At 40.5% G+C, this 21,615-nt stretch overlaps 1 protein-coding gene across 1 annotated transcript; it reads right to left on the bottom strand.

Annotated features, from left to right (window-relative positions):
* Positions 1-1,793: 1,793 nt before the first annotated feature.
* On the bottom strand, positions 1,794-20,805 carry btr12 (bloodthirsty-related gene family, member 12). Its single transcript, XM_039652641.2, has 7 exons — positions 20,759-20,805; positions 14,267-14,907; positions 13,575-13,670; positions 4,003-4,236; positions 3,650-3,797; positions 3,523-3,549; positions 1,794-2,569 (listed from the first exon to the last, which is right to left on the bottom strand). The coding sequence occupies exons 1-7, from the start codon at positions 20,763-20,765 to the stop codon at positions 2,025-2,027; spliced, it is 1,698 nt and encodes a 565-aa protein (XP_039508575.2). The 5' UTR covers positions 20,766-20,805; the 3' UTR covers positions 1,794-2,024.
* Positions 20,806-21,615: the final 810 nt, after the last annotated feature.

The raw sequence follows: 21,615 nt of genomic DNA, 5'->3' as shown, positions 1-21,615 counted from the left end.
AGCAACATGCAGTGGTCTTTGACACAGAAAGACTTCAGGAATTTGTAAAGCCTGGCTATTCATAGAAGATTATCATCACTCCAAAAATACTAGGCTTCCCAGACTCTTGCTTCTGGTCCTATCTCATAAACAACACCTGCATGCGATTTTTGGATCTACATCACCATTTTGTCTTCAGTTTTTAATAGCTGTTTTTTAAACACATTTTTGCAGATAAATTATTATTCATTATTAGTAGTTGGACATGTTCCAAGTTGATTTCAGCATTTTATTAGCAAATGTGTCCTTTTCTATACATCTTGGCTATGCATTTGATGAAATGACATGCAGAACATGCAGTTTCCTCAATCATCTTCATTCATCCAAGTGTTTTGAAAGGAGACTCACCGGCTGTCTGTTGCAGCTGAATGCCACTGACCACAATGACCGTCCTGGACTGGACAGCAGTGACATGTGGCACAGCTGACAGCCTCCGTTACCCTGAAATATCCCCCCTTACCCCTCCCCCTTAGCCCAGTTTCACTTTTACACCTTAGACTACATGGGATCTCAGGAAATATTAACCATTCACTGTCTGTAGAGTTGTTTGTCTTGTATAGCAATTAGGGTATCCCCCAACCATTCAGTGATGTTTCTTTTTTTCTTTTTCTTTTTTAAATGTCCCATAACATTTAAACGCATTAAGCCCATTTTTTATTCAACCACCTAGTTAGATTACATTTGATGGAATAACAAAAGATGTGTTATTCAGACCATGGCAACTACACTAAAGTGGCAAGCGATTCCTCCTGGAGGCGTTTTACCCCACAGACTAGGTTTGAAAAAATCTGTCACTCTAAAAATATAATTATACTTTCCTTAAATAACATGTACTCCATTACTACAGGCCTTTTCATATCATATATAACTGTGATGTTTTGAAAAACAACAAGCTTTAAAAAGGTTTTCTGAGGTACATGATCACCATTGTAAGCGTCATAGTGGATACTTTTACATCACCACTCTGATTCACATAGAGAATGTATAACTATTATCTACTAATTAAAGACGAAGCAAATTAATGTTATTTATTAATTTTATTCAAAAGTTCTGGAAAACTCATAGAAAACCTTTATCCAAACATTATTACACCCAAAGATTTACACAGGAAAATACAAATGATCTGATCTGTAAAGTTGATATATTCTTCATTTAGCTTATGTAAATTGTAATATTATCCATCTGTTTTAAAGTAAAACAAATCTAGATGTTTAAACATTTGGGATATAATCTGGACTGTAGCAAGTTATTACAATTAATATCTATTCATAATAAGTGGAATGGTCACATACTGTAGCCATACCAAACATGAATCAAAGATCACTACCGTTCAAAAGTTTAGGGTGAGTGAGATTGTTTTTTTTAATGTTTTGAAGTGTCTAATGCTCAGCTGCATTGATTTGATGAAAAATACAGTGAAATCTTTAATATTGTGAAATAAACCATTTTTTTATTTTAATAGTGTGATTTATTCCTGCGAAGTCAAAACCATTACTCCAGTCTCCAGTGTCACATGATTCTTCAGATATAATTCCAATATGCTGAATTGTTGCTCAAGAAACATGTCTTATCAATGTTGAAACTTATTTCAGGATTCAAAATAACAGCATTTATTTGAAATACAAATATTTTGTAACAAAGTATTTCTACTTTATCTTTTGGTTTAATTGAATGTGTCCTTGAGGAATAAGATTTATTTATTTATTTATTTTTATTATTTTTTTACTGACCTGAAACTTTTGAATGGTAGTATATTGTTTTTTTGTAACTATCTTCATCTTTGAAAGTAACTTACAGTCTTTTTACACAAAATGCATGTGTTCTAAGATCACACTCCTCTGCATACATTTACAGAGTGAACTCTTATAAACAAAACAAAAAAGAGTATTATTTTTCCAGGAAAGTCTTCATTTTTTGTGAAAATCAGCAAAGTATTCTGTCCAACCCTGAAACCGTAAGAAAGGCCCTGAAGTGAGTATGCTGTCTCAGCTGTGTTTGACGGTGGAGATGACCAGTGCTTCTTGGTTCTTTCCATCTTGGTTTATGCAAGGGCTGAAGATAGGGTAGACACTCTCAGTGAAAGCATCGCTAAACGTGTAGAGATGAGAGCGCATCTTCACGTCATAGAAGGACACCTGGCCAGCTTCATAGTCCAGAAAAATGCCCAACTTCTGAGGCAGAGTGGTGATATGAAGAGGAACTCTGTGCCCAGCAAGGGCTTTCACTTCTCCGTTTTTCAGCCATAAACACCAGAAGCCGCCCTCTGGACTGAGGCGGATCTCTCCTTTGCGTCGTGCCGTCCCTCGGGCCACTCCTACGGTCCAGGCTGTCTTGTGTCCGATGTCTACCTCCCAGTAGTGTCTTCCAGTGGAAAGACCCTCGCGTGCCAGCACAAACAGTGCTGGGCTGAAGCGGCGCGGTGTGTCGGAATATGTGGAGCTCTTGCGCTGCTCTTCATAGTGCACCTGCCTTCCGTCCTCAGAAAGACAAAGGTCACGCTGAGCTGTGGCAGGATCCAAGATCACCTCACCTACAGAGAAAACCAAAATCATGTGTGTTGAACACAAAAATAGACACACAGAAGTGTTTCAGTTGATTTGATAAAATACTGTATACAAATACATGAATGAAGCAGTCAATGGAATCCACTGCAGTGTAAAATGAAGGGCGTCTCAACAGCTACAAAAGCTGCATCCTTGATATCAAGAACATATTTGAACACTTTCCTGAATGGAATTTAACTTCTATGGTTGATGATGTTTGGTTCTTTTCAATGGTAAATTTCCAATTATACATTTGTGAAACGTTTGGTGCAAAATTAAAATCAGAATTTAATTAAATAATTTACATTTGCCATTTCACACACTAGTTTTAATATGTAAATTGAATCCATATATTAACCCTTTATTAGTTGCAAAATTAAAATGAAAATGTATTACAGAAATTATTAATTCGTTTAACATGTTAACAAGCAAAAACTATAGCAAAATTATAATTTAATGTTATTTTTCTTAATTTCATTTACACTCACAGTTACAGTAAGACACTTGCAGTTGCATTTCCATTAAGTGTCCAAAATGAATGTAGCAAAAATCAATAAGAAATTTGAAAATACATTCTAAGCCGATTAGGTGCCCGTCCCGTCCCCCTATCACTCACATGATTAAAGTTGAAAAAGTGAATTAACTAGATATGAGGGCATGACTTGTCTTGTTAGCTGGGTATAATGGGAACCAATATTTTTAGAGTTTTTAAGTCATGATGACCTGTGAAATCTGTTATTTTGTAAAGAAGATGTGAGCTCTGCTTGTTAATTAATGGTTCATATTGTGCTGGTATGGGTTTGCTTAGTATTTTTGGGTGGTTTCTGGACAAAAACCTTTGATATTCTGATTTGAAGATATTGCTCGACTGCATATTTGTCAAAACACCACTGAAAAAAAATGTATCTTCAAAACTAATGCTTATATAAATAGCACTTACTTGCATAGTTTTGCAGCTTTCTGAGCTCTGCAAGGGAAATAAACAATGCATGATTACTGAGATCATGTAAATTAGTTGATAAATGTTTAAAGTACAGTGCATGGAAGAACTAGACATGGTTCTTCACCTTTCCCATAAAGCTGTTTGACCTCTTGCTGGAATTTGTCAACCAGAGAGCAGACTGACTTCCTGATGGTACTGAGGTACAGATCTGTGTTTACAGACACCATCGACCAATCAGATGGCTCCGGTGGAGGAGGGAGAGATGGGAGGAACTATGAGGGATGAAATATTAGGTGAAATATTAGAGAATACAGCTCAAATGCACACACTTGTTTGTGTCATGCTAGGGACTTTCCATTGACCTTATCCTCATGCTATTTTTAATATTACGACCAATCAAACATTTTGGGTCAGGAAGCTTGTATAATGTTTTAAAAAAATTATTTTCTTTCAAAGAAAAAAAAATAAAATACTGACCTGTAGAAAGAGAACACTGTCCTGTGTTTGAGCCAGTGCATCCAGCTCACTGCTCCTCTTCCTTAGTGTGCTGAGCTCATGTTCCAGGCCACTGGCGAGATCTCTGGACTGCTGCTCCACTTGTTTCTGCCGTGCCGTGATGAGCTCCAGCAGCTCAACTTGCGACTGCTCTAACAGCCGCTGCAGCTCTGCGTAAACAGTCCAGCTCTCCTCTATCTCCTTCTGACTGTTCTCCTGAATGCAGACAGGATGCCATGCTTTATGAATTATCATACCACAATTTATTCTGATTGCATCTGACTGACAAGCTACCGCTCTCAAATAATCTACCAATTGTTTAATAATCAAACTCTCTTTTACAATTAAACGTTCCTGGTGAAGACGTGTTGCGTGAGCATTGACCTCAGTGATGCTGAAGACAAATTAAAGTATGTGGGACTGAGAATGAGATTAGAGAGCTACAGCAAATGTTCAGTAAATAGCACCATACATTTTGCCACTGTCTAGCCTGAGTGATAAAAAAAGCATGTTTGCCACCCCCTGGCAGTACAAAGCCTCTCCATCACCAAGATTGCTTTTGTGCCTGGAAACTGGACATCCTGCTGCTCCAGCCTAAATAACAGTGGATCTCGAAGTTGCTGAATCCAGGTCTATTTGAGGGTTAAAGTTTTGGCTTTGGTGTGAATAATAGGCCATTGCTCAAAGATTGAAACTCTGGGTAATGCTTTAGTATTGGGAACACAAATTCACTATTAACTATGGCTTTTGCCTCAATAAACCACAGTTAATAGTAGTAAGGTCGTTTTTGTAGGCTTAAATTTAGGTATTGAGTTGGATTAAAGGGATAGTTCACTTTGAAATTATTTTTTGATATGTTTTAGCTTACCTCAAGGGCATCCAAGATGTAGGTGTCTTTGTTTCCACAGTATTTTCAATTTTGACATTTTTCAGTCAAACCGTTGTCGTCTATCAGTCATACACTGGAGGCTAAGGGGGTCCACCAAAAAGCATGCACAGAGAAGTTCAAATTAAACATGATTTAATGACTCGTAAATGTAAGTACACATTGATGGCCTAAGACACGAAACGAGCGGTTTTTGTGAGAAAACGAACAGTATTTATATAGTTTTTACCTCGTGTAATCACAGTGACGTCCAAGTGATCTGAATCAGTTGTGCAATGTCCAACTGAACCGAACTGAATCAGTTCAATGTTACGCCGGAAGTAATCGCTTGCGTGTGACGTCACTCAATATTTACACAGAGATTTCGGAAGTTTTACCTTTTACTAAACAAGTAAACATATTTACATACTCTTCCGGCGCATGCTCAGACCGAAGTGCCCGTGCCGTCAGATCATTTTGTCATGGCTATGAATACAAGAGGTAAAAACGATATAAATACTGTTCGTTTTCTCACACAAACCGCGCGTTTCGTGTCTTAGGCCATCAATGTGTACTTACATTTATGAGTCATTAAATCATGTTTAATTTTGACATCTCTGTGCATGCTTTTTGGTGGACCCCCTTAGCCTCCAGTGTATGACTGATAGACAACAACGGTTTGACTGAAAAATGTCAAAATTGAAAATACTGTGGAAACAAAGACACCTACATCTTGGATGCCCTTGAGGTAAGCTAAAACATATCAAAAATTAATTTCAAAGTGAACTATCCCTTTAAGGGATGTAGAAGATGGTCATATAGAATACGGCGTTAGTATGTGCTTTATAAGTACCAATAAACAGGCAAAATCCAAGTAATATGCATGCTAATAAGCAAAGTTAATAGCGTGAATTGAACCCTTGTAATGAGAATGCGACTAATTCCGTTGAGTGCAAAACTGTAATGCTTTACTCAAACAATCACGTCCTGTCATTTACTGCTAGTCTGTAAACCTTCATTAACAACAGCGCCCTCTTGTGTCATGGGGATCTTATATCATTACATCTCCCCTTTTCTAAAGAGATTTAACAGAACTATAGGGCAACCGTACTGCATAACATGGAACCTAAAATGTCAGCATTTCAAATCAGGATATTCTGGTAACTTATTCCTTTAAATGAACAACGTTTACAAATGAAAGGTTAAACAAAAGAAAACATTACGTAAGGACGTTCACATGAACCTGTAAGGGAATAACAATGTTAAGGGATAACTGTTCTAGGGTATCAGAAATTCAGTTGGGTTCATTCTCTCTGTTATAAGTTCAGTCTTTCTTTGGGTTTGGGTTTTCTGAATGGGTATCGTCTTTCTTTTCTCTCAGTGTTCTCTCTTTTCTCCTCTGTACCTGCAGGTGTGTCTTCCTCTGTTTTGATGATCTCTCTTCTATTTCGCCTGTACTGTTGTCCGTTTGCTTCCACTAGGTATGACCGTGGCTCGGGTGTTGATTTTATTACTTTAGCTGGTCTCCACTGCTTGCCGTCCCTTAACCTCACTGTGTCTCCTGGGCTGAGGGCTGGCAGCATGCGTGATCCTCTGTCATAGTAGTGTTTCTCTCTGTCTTGGTTGACCTTCATTCTATCCTGCACTCTTTCCATTGTTTCTGGTTGCAACAGGTTTTGTGTTGTGGGCAGTCTTGTCTTAGTTCTGCGGCCCATAAGAAGTTGTGCAGGTGAGGGTAGTCCATCCAGGGGGGTATTCCGATAGTCCAACAGGGCGAGGTGAGGGTCTTGTTTGTCAGCTTTGGCTTTCTTGAGTAAGCTTTTTGCTATCTGTACTCCCTTTTCAGCTTTCCCGTTGGATTGGTGGTGCGTGGGAGATGATGTGGTATGTTTGAATCCGTACTCCTCGCTAAACATCCTGAATTCGGCGGAGGAATACTGTGTGCCGTTGTCAGAGCAGACTTCATCGGGTATACCATGTCGGGAGAATTGCTGCTTACAGATATTGATGACTGCCTGGCTTGTTATGGTGTTTAGTTTATTTACTTCGACGAAGTTCGAATAGTAGTCCACCAAAACGAGATAGTGTTCTCCATCAAGTTCGAAAATATCAGTAGCTACTTTTTGCCATGGCCTCTTTGGTATTTCATGCCCAATCATGGGCTCCTTTCTGTTCTGTCGTCTGTAAGTGTTGCATATGGCACATCTTGAGACTGTGTCAGCTATCTGTGCTTGCATTCCCGGCCAGAATATGACATCCCTTGCTAGTCTCCTCGTTTTTTCGATTCCTTGGTGACTGGAGTGCACTTTTTTTAGCATCATCCTTCTCAGAGTGCTTGGTATCACTAGTTTGTTGCCTCTGAATATCAACCCATCTTCTACAGTCATTTCACTCTTGTAGTCCCAGTACACTTTGGCCTCGTCTGGTGTTTCTGATCTTTTATCTGGCCAGCCCTGGAGGATGAACTTTTTTACTGCTGTGAGGGTTGGATCCTTCTCCGTTTCTGTGAGTATTTCCTGGAGTCTGGCGGGTGCTATGGGTAAGCACATCACTGCACACACTTGTACATCATCCATGTTTTCATTTTCATCTGTGTCTTTTAGAAAGTTCCTGCTCAGGGCATCAGCCACGTAAAGTTCTTTTCCTTTTTTGTATTTCACTGTCATATTGTATTTCTGGAGTCTGAGGAGCATTTTCTGGAGTCTTAGCGGGGTCTCTGCCAATGGTTTTTTCATTATGGTTTCCAAGGGTTTGTGGTCTGTTTCAACTTCGAACGCCCGTCCGAACAGATATTGGTAGAACTTGTCGCATCCAAACATGATTGCGGCCAACTCCTTTTCTATTTGAGCATATCTTTTTTGTGTGTCGGTAAAAGCCTTTAATGCGTAAGCTATGGGACACTCATCTTGAAAAAGTACAGCTCCTATTCCGCAACTCGAAGCATCTGTGCTCAGTTTGACTGGTTTTGATGCGTCGTAGTATTTTAGTACTGGAGCTTCTGTGACCATCTTTTGCAGCTTCTCAAAACTTTTGTCTTGTTCCTCCATCCAGCTCCATTCTGCAGTCTTCTCTAGCAGGATTCGAAGTGGGGCAGTTACAGTAGATAGCTGGGGTGTGAACTTCCCCAAATATGTTACCATCCCTAAATATATCTGTAACTCAGTCTTGTTAGTGGGTTTTTGCATTTTCCTGACTGCCTCTACTTTCTTGGGGTCTGGCTTAAGTCCATCAGCTGTTAGTATGTGTCCCATGTATTTGACTTCTTGTGTATTGAATGTGCATTTTTCTGAGTTGAGTTTTATGTTCTTTTCTCTCACTCGCTCCAACACCCTTCTCAACCTCTGGTTGTGCTGCTCTTCGTTTTCTCCCCATATGAGGATGTCATCAACAATTACCTCTACTCCTTCCATGTCTTCGAACATTTCCGTCATGCGTCTTTGAAATATTTCTCCAGCTGTATTTATTCCAAAGGGTAGCCTTTTGTATGCGTAGCGGCCGAAGGGGGTGTTAAAAGTGCACAGCGCTGAGCTTTCTTTATCCAACTTGACCTGCCAGTATCCACATTGAGCATCTAACGTGCTGAACACTTTAGCTCCTGCCATCCGAGCCATCACTTCTTCGATCGTCCTCATTGGGTAGTGTTCCCTTTCAATAACGGCGTTCAAGTCCTTTGGGTCCATGCATATTCGGATCTTCTGTTTTTCCGGTTTCCATACAGTGACCATGCTGCTTACCCACTGCCTGGGTTCTGTTACTTTTTCAATGACGTCCAGATTTTCCATTCTTCTAAGTTCTGCCTTTACTTTGTCTCTCAGGGCCACGGGGACCTTCCTTGGAGCATGTATAATGGGTTGTGCGTCTGCTCTGATCTTGATGTGCTGATTTCCTTCCAAACAGCCCAGTCCATCAAACACGTCTGCATACTCCTCCTGTATATCTTGACTTGGCCATGTCTTTACCTCACTGATGCGTTTTATGAGGCCGAGGCGTACGCAGGTTGTTAGTCCTAGTAGTGGTGTCGCACTCTGATTTAAAACCTGGAATTCGACGTCGTGGAATTTTTTTTTGTATTCTGTCAGCAACAGGCATTTTCCTATTGGCTTTAAACATTGCCCTCCATAAGTCACTAACTTTGCTCTCGACTTCCCAAGTTGTGCACGAGTCTGTCTGTGGATTGATTCCGGTATGATATTGCATTGAGCTCCTGTGTCTATTTTAAATCTTATTTTCCTGTCATTTATTTTGAGGTCTACTTCCCAGTCTTCACCATTTTTTGATTTTACCATGTCAATAAACATTTCCTCCGAATCTGAGTCAGACTGTTCTTCTACCCTGTGTACTGGCTTTTTTGATGCATATGACAACGCTTTGGACATGCACTTGCTTGAAAAATGATTCATTTTTCCGCATTTTTTGCATTTTTCTCCATAGGCGGGACATTTCCCTTTCTGGTGGTGTCTGCCACAGTATTTACAGTCCTGTATCATGTTTTGCCTGCGTGACGTGACAGATGACGTTTGACATTCTTTTGCGCGCTCCCTTTTGACTTCATTTACGACGCACTCGGCTTGTGTGGTTTGCAATTTGTCCATTTGCATGCGGCTCGCCTCGGCAGCGCGACATATTGATATAGCCTTGGGTAGATCTAGATCCTTTGTTCTCAATAACTTGGCTCTTATTTGATCATCCCTTATTCCCACGACTATTCTGTCTTTTATTAGACTGTCACATAACTGTCCGTATTCACATGATCTTGCCTTTGTTCTTAAGTCAGTAACAAACTGGTCTATGTTCTCACCGGGGGCCTGAACACGAGTGTTGAACACATGTCTCTCAAACGTTACATTTCTATGGGGGGTAAAATGTTCATCAAATTTATCCAGCAATACCTTGAGCTTTATTCTGTCCTCCTGCTGCGTGAATTCAAAGGTGTTGTAAATTTCAAGGGCATCGTCCCCAATGATGTGCAGTAACGTGCTGCTTTGTACCTTTTGAGCTTTTCGTTCAATGCCTGTAGCGGTCATGTAAAGTTCGAATTTTTGTTTCCATTTCTTCCAGTTGTCTGCGATATTTCCTTCCAATCTCAGAGGGTCTGGTGCTTTTAGTGCTTCCATTTTGGCGAAGATTTGTCCGTTCTGACACCATGTAATGAGAATGCGACTAATTCCGTTGAGTGCAAAACTGTAATGCTTTACTCAAACAATCACGTCCTGTCATTTACTGCTAGTCTGTAAACCTTCATTAACAACAGCGCCCTCTTGTGTCATGGGGATCTTATATCATTACAACCCTAAAATAAAGTGTTACCAAATTTTCTAGCAATGCATCTGTAATTTTCTTGAACCAAAACTCAACCCTAACTCACATGGTACAGGTGATATTTGCAGGGTCATCCATTCAGAAATGACAGGATGGGGAATTATTTTGAGACCAGTATGAGGCAGAATTTTCCATTTTATTGTTGTGGAAATGCACAGAATATTACCTGGACATTGCCCAGAGAGGAGCCCTGATGCAAACACATGCAGTATGACTCATGAGATTACATGTTAACAGCAGCATGAAGCATTTCACTGTGTTTTAACAGGGCAGACCGGTTGAACCGGTAATACTTATACTGAAGAACTGTGTTGTTTCACCATCAGTTTAGCTCATCTGCCATCATATAATACCTATCACCTACTATCTGCTCAGACATCTTTACCTCTGTATAAAGTACATACTGTAATGATTAAGGTTCTAATAAGTCTAATCTGAGTTATTTCTGCCTGCAGATCTTTGTATTGTCTCTTTCTCTCCCCCCCTACTCTCTAACCACTATGTAATTGGACCCAATTGTATTTTTAAATGTGACTCATGGTGGCCCTGTGCTCTGTTTACAGTTATTGAACAAGCAAAACAGTGACATGCTGATATACTGTAAATACAGTTCCAGGACAGAGACCAGATAGTTTATTTAATTTTATCCTGAAGTGCTTGTGCTGTTCTGCATTTGCTGGAAAGTTGTCTCGTATCATAATGTGGGTTTTGTGTCTTGTCAGTCATGTTCAGTGGTTCCATGTTTCTCATTTCCCACACCCCCTTGTTATTCTTTTAGCTCGTTTGTACTTGATTATTTAAGCCCTGTGTTTCTGCTCTAAGTTTGTGAGTTGTTGAATGTTTGATGTCAAAGTTGATCGTTCATGATTCTGAGTCTTTGTCTAAGTTTGTCTAAATAAAGCCTGCACACTGCGTTTGGATCCAGCCTCCTTCCCGTGCTTCTACCGCACCACATTATCTATGTTACATCTCGGTTAAAGTAGGGTACTACTGTTTGTGTTGTTTAGCATTTGCTGGAAAGTTGTCTCCAGAGGGGTGTGACAGCATGGGCAAATATTTGCAGTGTTCTTACTGGTTTTGTCAGATTAACCAAACAGATATTCTCAACAAAATAAGCTGAAGCATTTACCAGCATGTGTGTGTAGTGGGAATTTTTCAATTGTTTAGTTTACTGGATAAGGATTTAAAAAAAATAATCATTTTAAAGAAACATAGATTGCAAATAGCGCTTTCTTACCTATGGACTTTAAAGAGCTATGCATAACTGTGTAAAAAAACAACAACAAAAAAAAGTCACTAACCAGACAGCAAACTGACATTGAATCAACGTGGAAACGACGTCTCTCATGACATTGAAACAACGTTGATTTTGCTCATCGAATTAACGGTGAACCAACGTCAGACGCGGCATTCTTCAAAGCTTAATGAAAATCGAAAATTGGTTTGCTTTCATAACGTTGAAACAACGCGTTGATTTCAAGTTGATTTTCCGTTAGTTTTGAAAGAATGACGCGTCTGACGTTGGTTCAACGTTAATTCGATGAGCAAAACAATGTCAGATCAACGTTGTTTCGATGTCATATTTCCACGTTGATTCAATGTCAGTTTGCTATCTGGGTATGATTTTTCCCTACCTACTACTTTTTCCCCCCAAACCATCCCAGGCCTAGAAATCACAACTTTTACAAAAACGGAAAACACAAATTCGTAATTTCCAGGCTTTGCATGACTATAGGAGCCCTGCTGAACTCATTAGCCTGTACCATTACAGGGGATTGACATGAAGGTGTAAAGATTGGTCTGCATATGGAGACGAAAGGTTCAATTTCACTGGCTTGTCATGTTAGTGAAATAATATTGTGGCGAGTAGGGTGAGGCCGAGGGACAGGGACATGAGAGCGGCGCAAGGCCCTTGGCTTGAGTGATTAATGAACGACACCTGTGAGACACAACGGTGTTGTGATTTTATGTTCTGCTTTGTGTGGCAGCAGTCATCCGTGAGGGGCTGCTGGCTTATACTTTCATTTTGTGTTTATTTATTATTAAACTTGTTGAACGTTCGCCAGTTCACCGCCTCCTTCTTCACATAACAACTGAACACTGTTACAAATGTAATGATTTGAGGACCAATTTTGTAGTCAAAGTATGGGCAGGCCTTAGTCAATGTAAAGCATATTAAACAAGCACAACTTACAGGTCCCACCCTCTTGCTCTCTCTCTGCTGTACTACAGCCCTCCCTCCACAGCTCCTCCCCCACAGCGGAGCCTGCCATGAATGCGCAGGCAAGTAAGCAGGGCCATTGATGGCACATTCTAGTTGGGACGAAACAACATACTTTGACTACAAACTTGGTCCTCAGATAATTACGTATTTTGCAGCTGGTGCTCAAAGAACCATATAGACCCAGAGTCATGTGGAATATCAGTGGTTCTCTCATACTGGAGCTGTTGGATGCGGGCCATTCCCCGTCCATGCTCAAAGTGTATGTGGCAGCTATTGCAGCACACCATGGCATGTTTTGGTGGCTGGCGAATCACTAGGAAGTTGACCCCTCCAGACCTCCCTCTGTGCCACCACGGTCCTGGGGGACTTTGAGGGTCCACCATTTGAACCGCTCGAGTCAGTTTATCTCTTAAACTTATCTCACTGAAGACCGCTTTCCTGTTGGCATTGGCATCTACTGTATCAAGCAAGTGGGGGATCTGCAGGCTCTCTCTGTGAGCCTGGCAGGTCTGGAGTTTGTTCAGGATAACTCAAAGGTCATCCTCAAGCCCAGACATGGGTATTTGTCCAAAGTTCTCCCAACACTGTTCAGAGCACAGGAGGTGACGTTATTGGCTCTTCCCCCCTTCTACAGAGGATAGGGAGGTCAATCTTCTCTGCCCTGTTAGGGCACTGAGAATTTATCTCAGAGAATTTAGCCCATGGAGCGCCCAGACACTCAATGGGCTAGCTGTGCAGCTGCAAATGCGTTTTACATATAGGTTTCAGTAAATCAAGAAAAAGGAGTTTTCCCACTGCTAAGTACGTAACCTCAGGGAACTGAGGTTACCTGAGTAACCAAGTAGTTCTTACTTTGAGTTTTCTGCGTACAGATTGTTAAAACGATCCCCTTTCACATGGATCCGAAACCCTATATTCTGTTGCCAGGCCATTAGACGGTGATGAAACACTGTAGATTTAACATGTAATACGCATGTGCATGATGTCATTGCCTTCAAAGATTCGCCTTTTTTGTTGTTTACACACAGACCGTTTTCAAAAACGTAAACTTTGAAACTGTCATATACAGCTGAAAAAATAAAAGAAATACGATCAAAGACCATCCTTCGAGAAAAGAAGCACCACAAAGTATAAATATAGACTCACTTTCACGACTTTGATAGACTGCTTGATCTCCTCGAGTTTCTTTTCTCGCTCCTTAATCAGATGTTTTAATTCTGACCTTTTCTTTCCCAGTTGACTCTGTGAATCAAACAAGATCCAGTCACATTTCCAGAATTGTCAAGCTCAGTAATAATACTGCCATTCAATTTGACCCATTTTGAATTTTGAGATGTCTGAAGTACTTCAAAACAAGTGATGTTCACCATGACTATTCCTCATTTGGGTCATGAGCATGCACTGTTTTGCAATGCGCATACATAATTCATAAAGCAACTTACATTACATTAAATGCATTTTTTTTTTCCCAGTTCACACATTCCCCCCTTGGTATGTTTAGTGCTATTCACTACAATTTGAGATAAGGTTTATGAAAAAAAAAATGTGTATATATAAATATAGCACTAATATCACAAAAAAATCTTAAAGTGTGTTCTTTTTTCAAACATTTCAGCATGCTTTATATTGAGAAAAATAACTGAGAAATTATTGAGAAATGTATTGAGAAACGTGTCCTAGAGACTGTAAAAAAAATAATAATAATAACAGGAAATTTACTGTTTTACCTGATTCTTCAATAGTCTGACTTTTGATGAACTGTACTGAATCCAGTTATGGTCAGAACCATTAAGAGCGTATACGTTTAAAAAAACAACATAATACAAGTGTTAACTCACCATTTTTTTCTTCCACTCTCGTTCGGTGGAGACAACATCATGCGCTTTGTGTGAGGACTCTGCGCACTCCTTACACACGCACACATGTTCGTTTCGGCAGTAGGCATCCAGTAGACGTTTGTGTACCTTGCACATCTTGTCCTTCAGGTTGTGAATGGGCTCCACCAGCTTGTGTGAGGTCATCGCCTTTCCCTTCCTATGGTGCCGCAGGTGAGCTTCACAAAATGAACCAGGGCAATTCAGGCATGACTTCTTGGCCTTCATCTTCCTGCCAATGCAGGCATCACAGGGCACCTCTCCCGCTTTAGCAAAATCTCCCCAGTCGTCTTCTTTCTGTAAGCTTGGGGAATGTGTTAAATCAACGTTCCCCTTGTCACTTTTGTTGGAGGACATTGTGGATAGACCCTGGAACTGCTGGGCAATCTCAGCTAGCACACAGTTGATGCTGAGCTCTGGTTTTCTGGAGAAAGCTTTCTTGCACATGGGGCACACAAACTTCTTGCTGTGATTCCAGAAGCCCTGCAGACATGCCTTGCAGAAAGTGTGACCACATGGAGTTGAGACAGGCTCGACGAATACCTCCAGACAGATGGAGCAGGAGAACTGCTCCTCTGACAGGATTTGTCCGGGAGATTGTGGGCCTGCAAAGGTTAGGGTGAAGGAGATGGAATTAGATGGGTGGCAGTAAAAAGTGGAAGAGGAAAGTGCAGGGAGATGGAACATGGAAGGCCATGGTATCAAGACACAATTATGTCTTAATATAGTAGGCATGTTTCGTGTAATAATTTCCCCCGATTGGAATGAATCGATTTTATATTCTGCAGGGTTTTTTTTATGTGAACCCTAAACATTGCAGTCTGATTCATATTAGTTTACATCTGCATTACATATTCCAAACAAAACCTTACGGTTTGCTCATTCAGAACCGAAGAAAGTGACTTGCAAATATAATTGTTATTTTTGTTGAGATGTCTAAAAAGAAAACATGCACATTACAGCACTGCTCATGCAAGTTTTTATCCAATTGAAAAGATAGTTTACATGCTTTATTATTTTCCTGTTGATCAGAATATTTCAGATCTACACCACCCCTTGCAAATCCTTTCAAATTGAATTCATATCCAACTCAATTAGATCAATGTTTACATGAAGGTTTTGAGTCCAATAAAGCCATAATTCTGATTACTAACGGATTATTTAGATGCATGTTGTAAACGTAGCGTTACTCAATACTTTTTCCATGAATCCCATCACTATGGAAATACATGAAGCCTCAGTCTTTCTGAGCCATTAATCTGATTACTAACATATTATTTGGGGGTATGTTCCCCATCCCTGTCAAAGTACATGCTTTCAGTTCATTGTATACATATGCAAATTTAGACACTGCCTTTGATTTTGAAACTTCCAGGTAAACAATATTATTTCAGTCTAATTTACATTTGCTTTTACAACATCTCTATTAGATTTTCAGCTATGTTTCCATCTAAAGGTGTGAACTGTGAAAGATAAGGGAAATCGTCTCTGGTTACGTATGTAACCTTAGTTCCCTGAAGGGAACGAGACGCTGCGTGTAACCGCTATGGGAACGCCCCTGCGTGATGAGTCATGAAGCACGTATGAAATCAGTCCAATGGCGAGACGGAACGTCATAGGCGGGGTGACGTATCGACCAGGAAACTATAAAGCACCCTAGAAACACAAGCGCAACAGCTTCTGATAAGACTGAAGCAAGTGCTCACGGGCATGCTGGGAGTATGGCATGGACACCCAGCATCTCGTTCCCTTCAGGGAACTAAGGTTACATACGTAACCAGAGACGTTCCCATTCAGGGAACTTCGAGCTGCGTGTAACCGCTATGGGAACGCTAATACCAACACCGCCATGCGAGCAGGTGTCCGTCGTATGAAATCAGAGCGCACATTCTGACGAAAGAACCTGCGCCCCCGGAGTGGAGCTGAAGTCAAGATGATACAATTTTACAAATGTGTGCGGTGATGACCATCCTGCCGCATCACAGATGTCATTCATAGGAACTCCTGATAACAACGCCTTAGAGGCGGCCATAAGGGGAAGGCGTCCAAAGGGGAAGGCTGACCGGCGGACTCATAAGCAAGTGAGATGGCCTCGACCACCCACTTACTCAACCTCTGCTTAAACGCGGGAGAACCTCTCTTAGGAGGCCCAAAACAGACGAATAATTGTTCCGATTTCCTCCACAGGGCAGCTCTGTGGACGTAAGTGTCTAAAGCTCTCACAGGGCAAAGCAGATTTAGCTTCTCCTGGTCTGATGTTAGAAACGGAGGAGGACAGAAGGCCTGTAGCACGATAGGTCTGACAACGCTAGTTGGAACCTTAGGAACGTATCCCGGTCTAGGGAGGATGAAAGCCTTCGCCATACCAGGAGCAAATTCCAAACACGAGGGGGAAACCGACAGCACCTGAATATCTCCAATTCTCTTTAAAGAAGATATGGCTAGAAGGAAGATAGTCTTAAGAGTGACAAATTTCTCAGGCACCTCTTCAATGGGCTCGAAAGGAGCTAGACAGAGCCCCTCCAACACAACCGCTAGGTCCCACCCTCGTTTGCATTACTGGCCTCAGCCTCAGGATACCACGAAGGAAACGAGCCACGACCTCAGTCGAAAGACCTGATTCTACGAGCTGGGCCCCCTCAGAGGCCAAGCCCACAGCCTCCACAGCTCTGGGCGGGGATGAAATACCGCCCCGCCTGCTTGAGACAGAAGGTCCCTCCTGACTGGAATCTCAAGAGGAGGACCCTCGAGAAGAGAAATCAGGTCCGCAAACCATACTCGGGTCGGCCAATACGGGACTACCAGCAGTACACTGACCCCTTCCCGGCGAACCCTTTCCAGAACCCCTGGGAGCAGAGCAATCGGGGGAAATGCATACAGGGTGACCTCGGCCACTCCTGTACCATCGCATCCAGCCCCAATGGAGCTGGTGGGCTCAGGGAAAACCACAGCGGGCAGTGTGAAGTTTCCCTGGATGCAAAAAGGTCCACTTCGCCACGACCGAAATGCCTCCAAAGGAGCTCCACCACCTCGGGGTGAAGTCTCCGCTCCCCGGGCCTCGGCCCCTGCCTTGACAGGATGTCTGCCCCCTGATTTAAGTATCCCGAGATATAAATCGCCCTCAATGACAGAAGTCTCCCCTGGGACCACAAAAGGATCTGGCGCGCCAGCTTGTATAATGGACGTGAGCGCAGACTTGTCTGACCGGACAAGAACATGGTCACCTCTGAGGTCTGGGAGAAAATGTTTCAGAGCCTGAAACACCGCCATCATCTCTAGACAATTTATGTGCCAAAGAAGATGATGGTCTTGCCACAGCCCGCGGGCCGAGCGACCACTCATGAACGCTCCCCAACCCGTGAGAGAGGCGTCCGTCGTTACTGTTACCCGACGACACTGAGCTCCCAGCGCAGGTCCCAGGGACAGGAACCAAGGTTCTTTCCACATAGCCAGGGCACGGAGACCAAGTCGCGTGACCCTGATCTTGTGGAGTGGGTTTCCCCTCGGGGAGAACCCCTTGGTCCTGAGCCACCACTGTAGCGGTCTCATGTACTGCAGGCCGCACGGTAACACGTTGGACGCTGCTGCCATCAGACCCAGAATTTTCTGGAACTCTTTTACATTGAGTGACTGGCCTAGCTTCACTTGTTTGACGGCTGAGAGAATCGAAGCTATACGAGCCGGCGACAGACGTGCCTGCATCGTCGTCGAATCCCATACCACGCCTAGAAAAGTCATACACTGAGCTGGCGAAAGCACACTCTTCTTGGCGTTGAGTCTCAACCCCAACCCTCTGATATGGGCGAGGACGACATCTCGATGCCGAATCGCCTGATGCTCCGATTGAGCTAAAATCAACCAATCGTCGATATAATTTAGAATGCGAAGGTCCACTGTCCATGCATTTTGTAAAGGTTTAAAAATTTTTGCACAAAAATTAAGTGCAAATTTTATTTTCACCTTAAAGTTTCGACCCAGTGTTTTTTCAGGATTTTTTTCCCCATAAAAATACTAAATGGAAATTGCTAAATGGCTATTGAACCCAAGACTTTCAGGTTCCTCCAACTATTCAAAGGACTTTCAGGGACAAACCAACACAGTCTCATGAAGATGCGTATATATACCACGAATGTCATTTCTCGTGGCATTTATACGGCAAAAATGGTTTTTGCGTGCTTAAGCTACGCACTAAAAAACAATGGAGTAGGTTTGGGGGGGGGGGGGGGGGTGGTAGTTCATGCATATTATACACCGAAAAGTGCGTATCATATGCACGCGAAAAACGGGTACCATATAGACGCAAAAACTGTTTTTGCCGTATAAATGCCACGAGAAATGACATTCGTGATATAGATACGAACTTTCATGAGATCGTTCTCAGACAAACATATTGATGAAAGCAAACAAAATTTAAACAACAGAAAAACAGTGAAGAAAATGCAGTATATTATTATAACATTCACAAAAACAAACAAAAAGGTAACACTTTACAATACGGGTACACTAATAAGCATTAATTCGTGCTTAACTAATGCACAGATAATACTGAATTAATGTCTAACTAATGATTATTTAAGCTACAGTAATGATTACCACATTAGGAACTAATTAAGAGTCTGTAAGGTTAATGTATTAGTTCATACATACATTTTTATTAACTAAATATGTGATTGTGGATTAATTCCATAATAACTTTTTTTTTTAACTAATAGTGTTAATTAATATGTTAATTACCAGAATGAGCCAAAGTCTTGTATTTAAACTTCCAGATAATATGACAGGTACACTAATATGCATTAATACATGATTAATTATTACATTGTTAGTGCAAATTCATGTGCAAATTACTACAATTACTAAATGAATACTTAATAATGATGTGTCCCAACAAGTAAAGTCATAACATAATGATACCTTTGCACATCATTAGCTAATGATTAATAAAAAGCAGATAACTGGAAGTTGAAGTGCATAGCTTTGACTAATTGTGGTAATTAACACATTAATTTACACTTTTAGTTAATAAAATATGTTATTAATGAATTAATACACAATAACACATTGAATTAATAGCAATTCATGTATTACGTAATCTATTAATCATATAGACTCTTTATTAATTCCTGATGCAGTTATCATTAATTAATGGTTTAGTTCTTCATGAGTTATACATTAACTCATGATTATCTGTGCATTAGTTAAGTATGAATTAATGCATATTAGTGCACCCGTATTGTAAAGTGTTACCAACAAAGACATACATAATAATACTGACTATTGAATGAAAAAAAAAGTGAATAGAAACAGCTCGAAATGTTGACAGTATCAGAGGAAAGGCCTGGCATTAAACAGGGTGTGTTAGTGTAGACGTTAAGCATGTGAGCTTTTAACACAAAGGTCACATGTTTAGTTTCAGGCAAAGGTGGCCAATTATTCGAAGAGTTACTGAAGCCCTTGGTCCGCATTGTGTTCTTGAGCAAAGTACTTTAGCTTTCAAATGGTGAGAAGATTTTAGCAATTGCTGTGTAGGAATAAAGACTGAAACAATGAAACAAGGGTCTTTAATGGAAGGGGAAATGCAACATTTTAGGAACCAGCCACTGACAACCCCATATTGTTTTCTAATGAATTAGCCAAGCACAAGCACATTTCAAGCACTTCATAATGCACAAAACTGCAACAGATTTACAAGCCCGGTGGATTCAATAGCCAGTCACTAACAGCAACAAATGAGAGACCAGATTTACGGCTTATATAAGCACAAACTCAGTCACAGATTCTTATCGGACGTGTGAAGGACGTGCAAATAGCTAAGCACAGAGGAATGTTGTACAACGGGGTTTTCAACTTCAACAACATTCAAATCCAAACAAATGTCTATCCCCATTTGCTCTTTTACTTGTGTCCAAATAAATATAAAAACTAAAACTGTTGATACAATTTAGTAGGACTTAAGTACATCTTCGTATCTTTATAAGCATTTATAATAAACAAAAATGTTATGTCATTTTTTATTGAAACTTGCATGTCATATATTTATATATTTCACATTTGTAATGGTTTTTTTTTATTATTATTATTACAAATTGGATATTTTAAGAGCTTAAGATTGCTTAAGTGTGTTAAGAAACAGTCATGGAAGTGTAACTTAAGTGTCATTTTATTTTATTGGTATAGCCAATTATCAGCAAGTAGTTTTTTTAAAATGTTTTTAAGATTAGTACACAACAGGTGCATTTGGCTTCATCAAAGCAACAAACAATAGCAGATTCATACATTAACTGTTTTGATTTGCTTAATAACAAATGTTAATAACAATTTACAGTAAATGTGCTTCTTACAGCCACCATATTTTAACTTTTCATTAATTTCTCAATAATTTCCAGTCATTTAAAATAGAATGATAAACCAAGAATAGACTATGCGTACTGTGAATAAACAGAGATTGTGACTTACACTGCATGATGAAGGATCTTGTTGTATTTTCTTTCAATGCTCTCCTGGCTTGTGAAGGGTGCGTGAGAATAAAACCTGAACAAAACCTGTTCTCTCACTCATTCTCTCTCATATGTTTGCTGTGTGGGTGTGTCTTCAGAGCACCTGTGACTGGCTGACTTGCAAATGAACCTTGTATTTTGAATTCACATTTTGTTTTTAAAAGGTCTTAACATCTTTGATGAAATTTGTAATCAGCAAAGAACACTTTGTACAAGTTATTATTATGATTATTGATACTATATGATTATACTGGTAAATGAAATGATGAGTCATGATGTAAGATTTTTTTATGATTATGGGTTGAGGTTCAAGCAGGGTGTGAAATGCAAACAGTTGTAACAGAAGTTTGGCGTTTGAGCTGCCTAATGGTGTAAATTGGTACCACAAGCAGGGGTCTTTCTTTGAAGAATGAGGGTAGATGTTGAGAGAAACTTAAGAAAAAAAATGTGTTTACACAAAGCAGAGAAAATCTAACAATTTTGTAAAAATACCCAGGAAGGTCAAAGCAGTACTAATTGGCCGAATGATCTTTTAATGGCTGCTCTATTTAGTGCCTAATTAATTATACAATATACATACCATCACACACGGCATTACAACTGTCCCACTCTCACCACAGTGGCTTATTTCCAGAGTAAAAATGGGTACTCTGGAAATAAGGATTTATTATTTCCAGAGTACCCATTTTGATGTAGGGTTTGATGTAGAACAAAAAATTATCAGTGACCACTAATAGCAGTAGTCAAAAAACACACAAAGACAACCCACCTGCAGCACATATAGCATTATAAAGCCCTAAAACACCAAGGGCCACT

Source organism: Pimephales promelas, chromosome 1, assembly GCF_988280905.1.
Source record: "Pimephales promelas chromosome 1, fPimPro1.hap1.1, whole genome shotgun sequence".
NCBI classification, from domain to species: Eukaryota; Metazoa; Chordata; class Actinopteri; order Cypriniformes; family Leuciscidae; genus Pimephales; species Pimephales promelas.
The sequence above is the reverse complement of the archived record's forward strand: the minus strand, read 5'-3'. Positions and strand labels throughout refer to the sequence as shown.

Coding starts and splice junctions, on each gene's coding strand:
- btr12 (XM_039652641.2), bottom strand. Junction 13,671..14,266: donor GAGAGTGGAAGAAAAAAATG/GTGAGTTAACAC, acceptor TTTGATTCACAG/AGTCAACTGGGAAAGAAAAG. Junction 3,550..3,649: donor CAAACAGCTTTATGGGAAAG/GTGAAGAACCAT, acceptor TTTCCCTTGCAG/AGCTCAGAAAGCTGCAAAAC.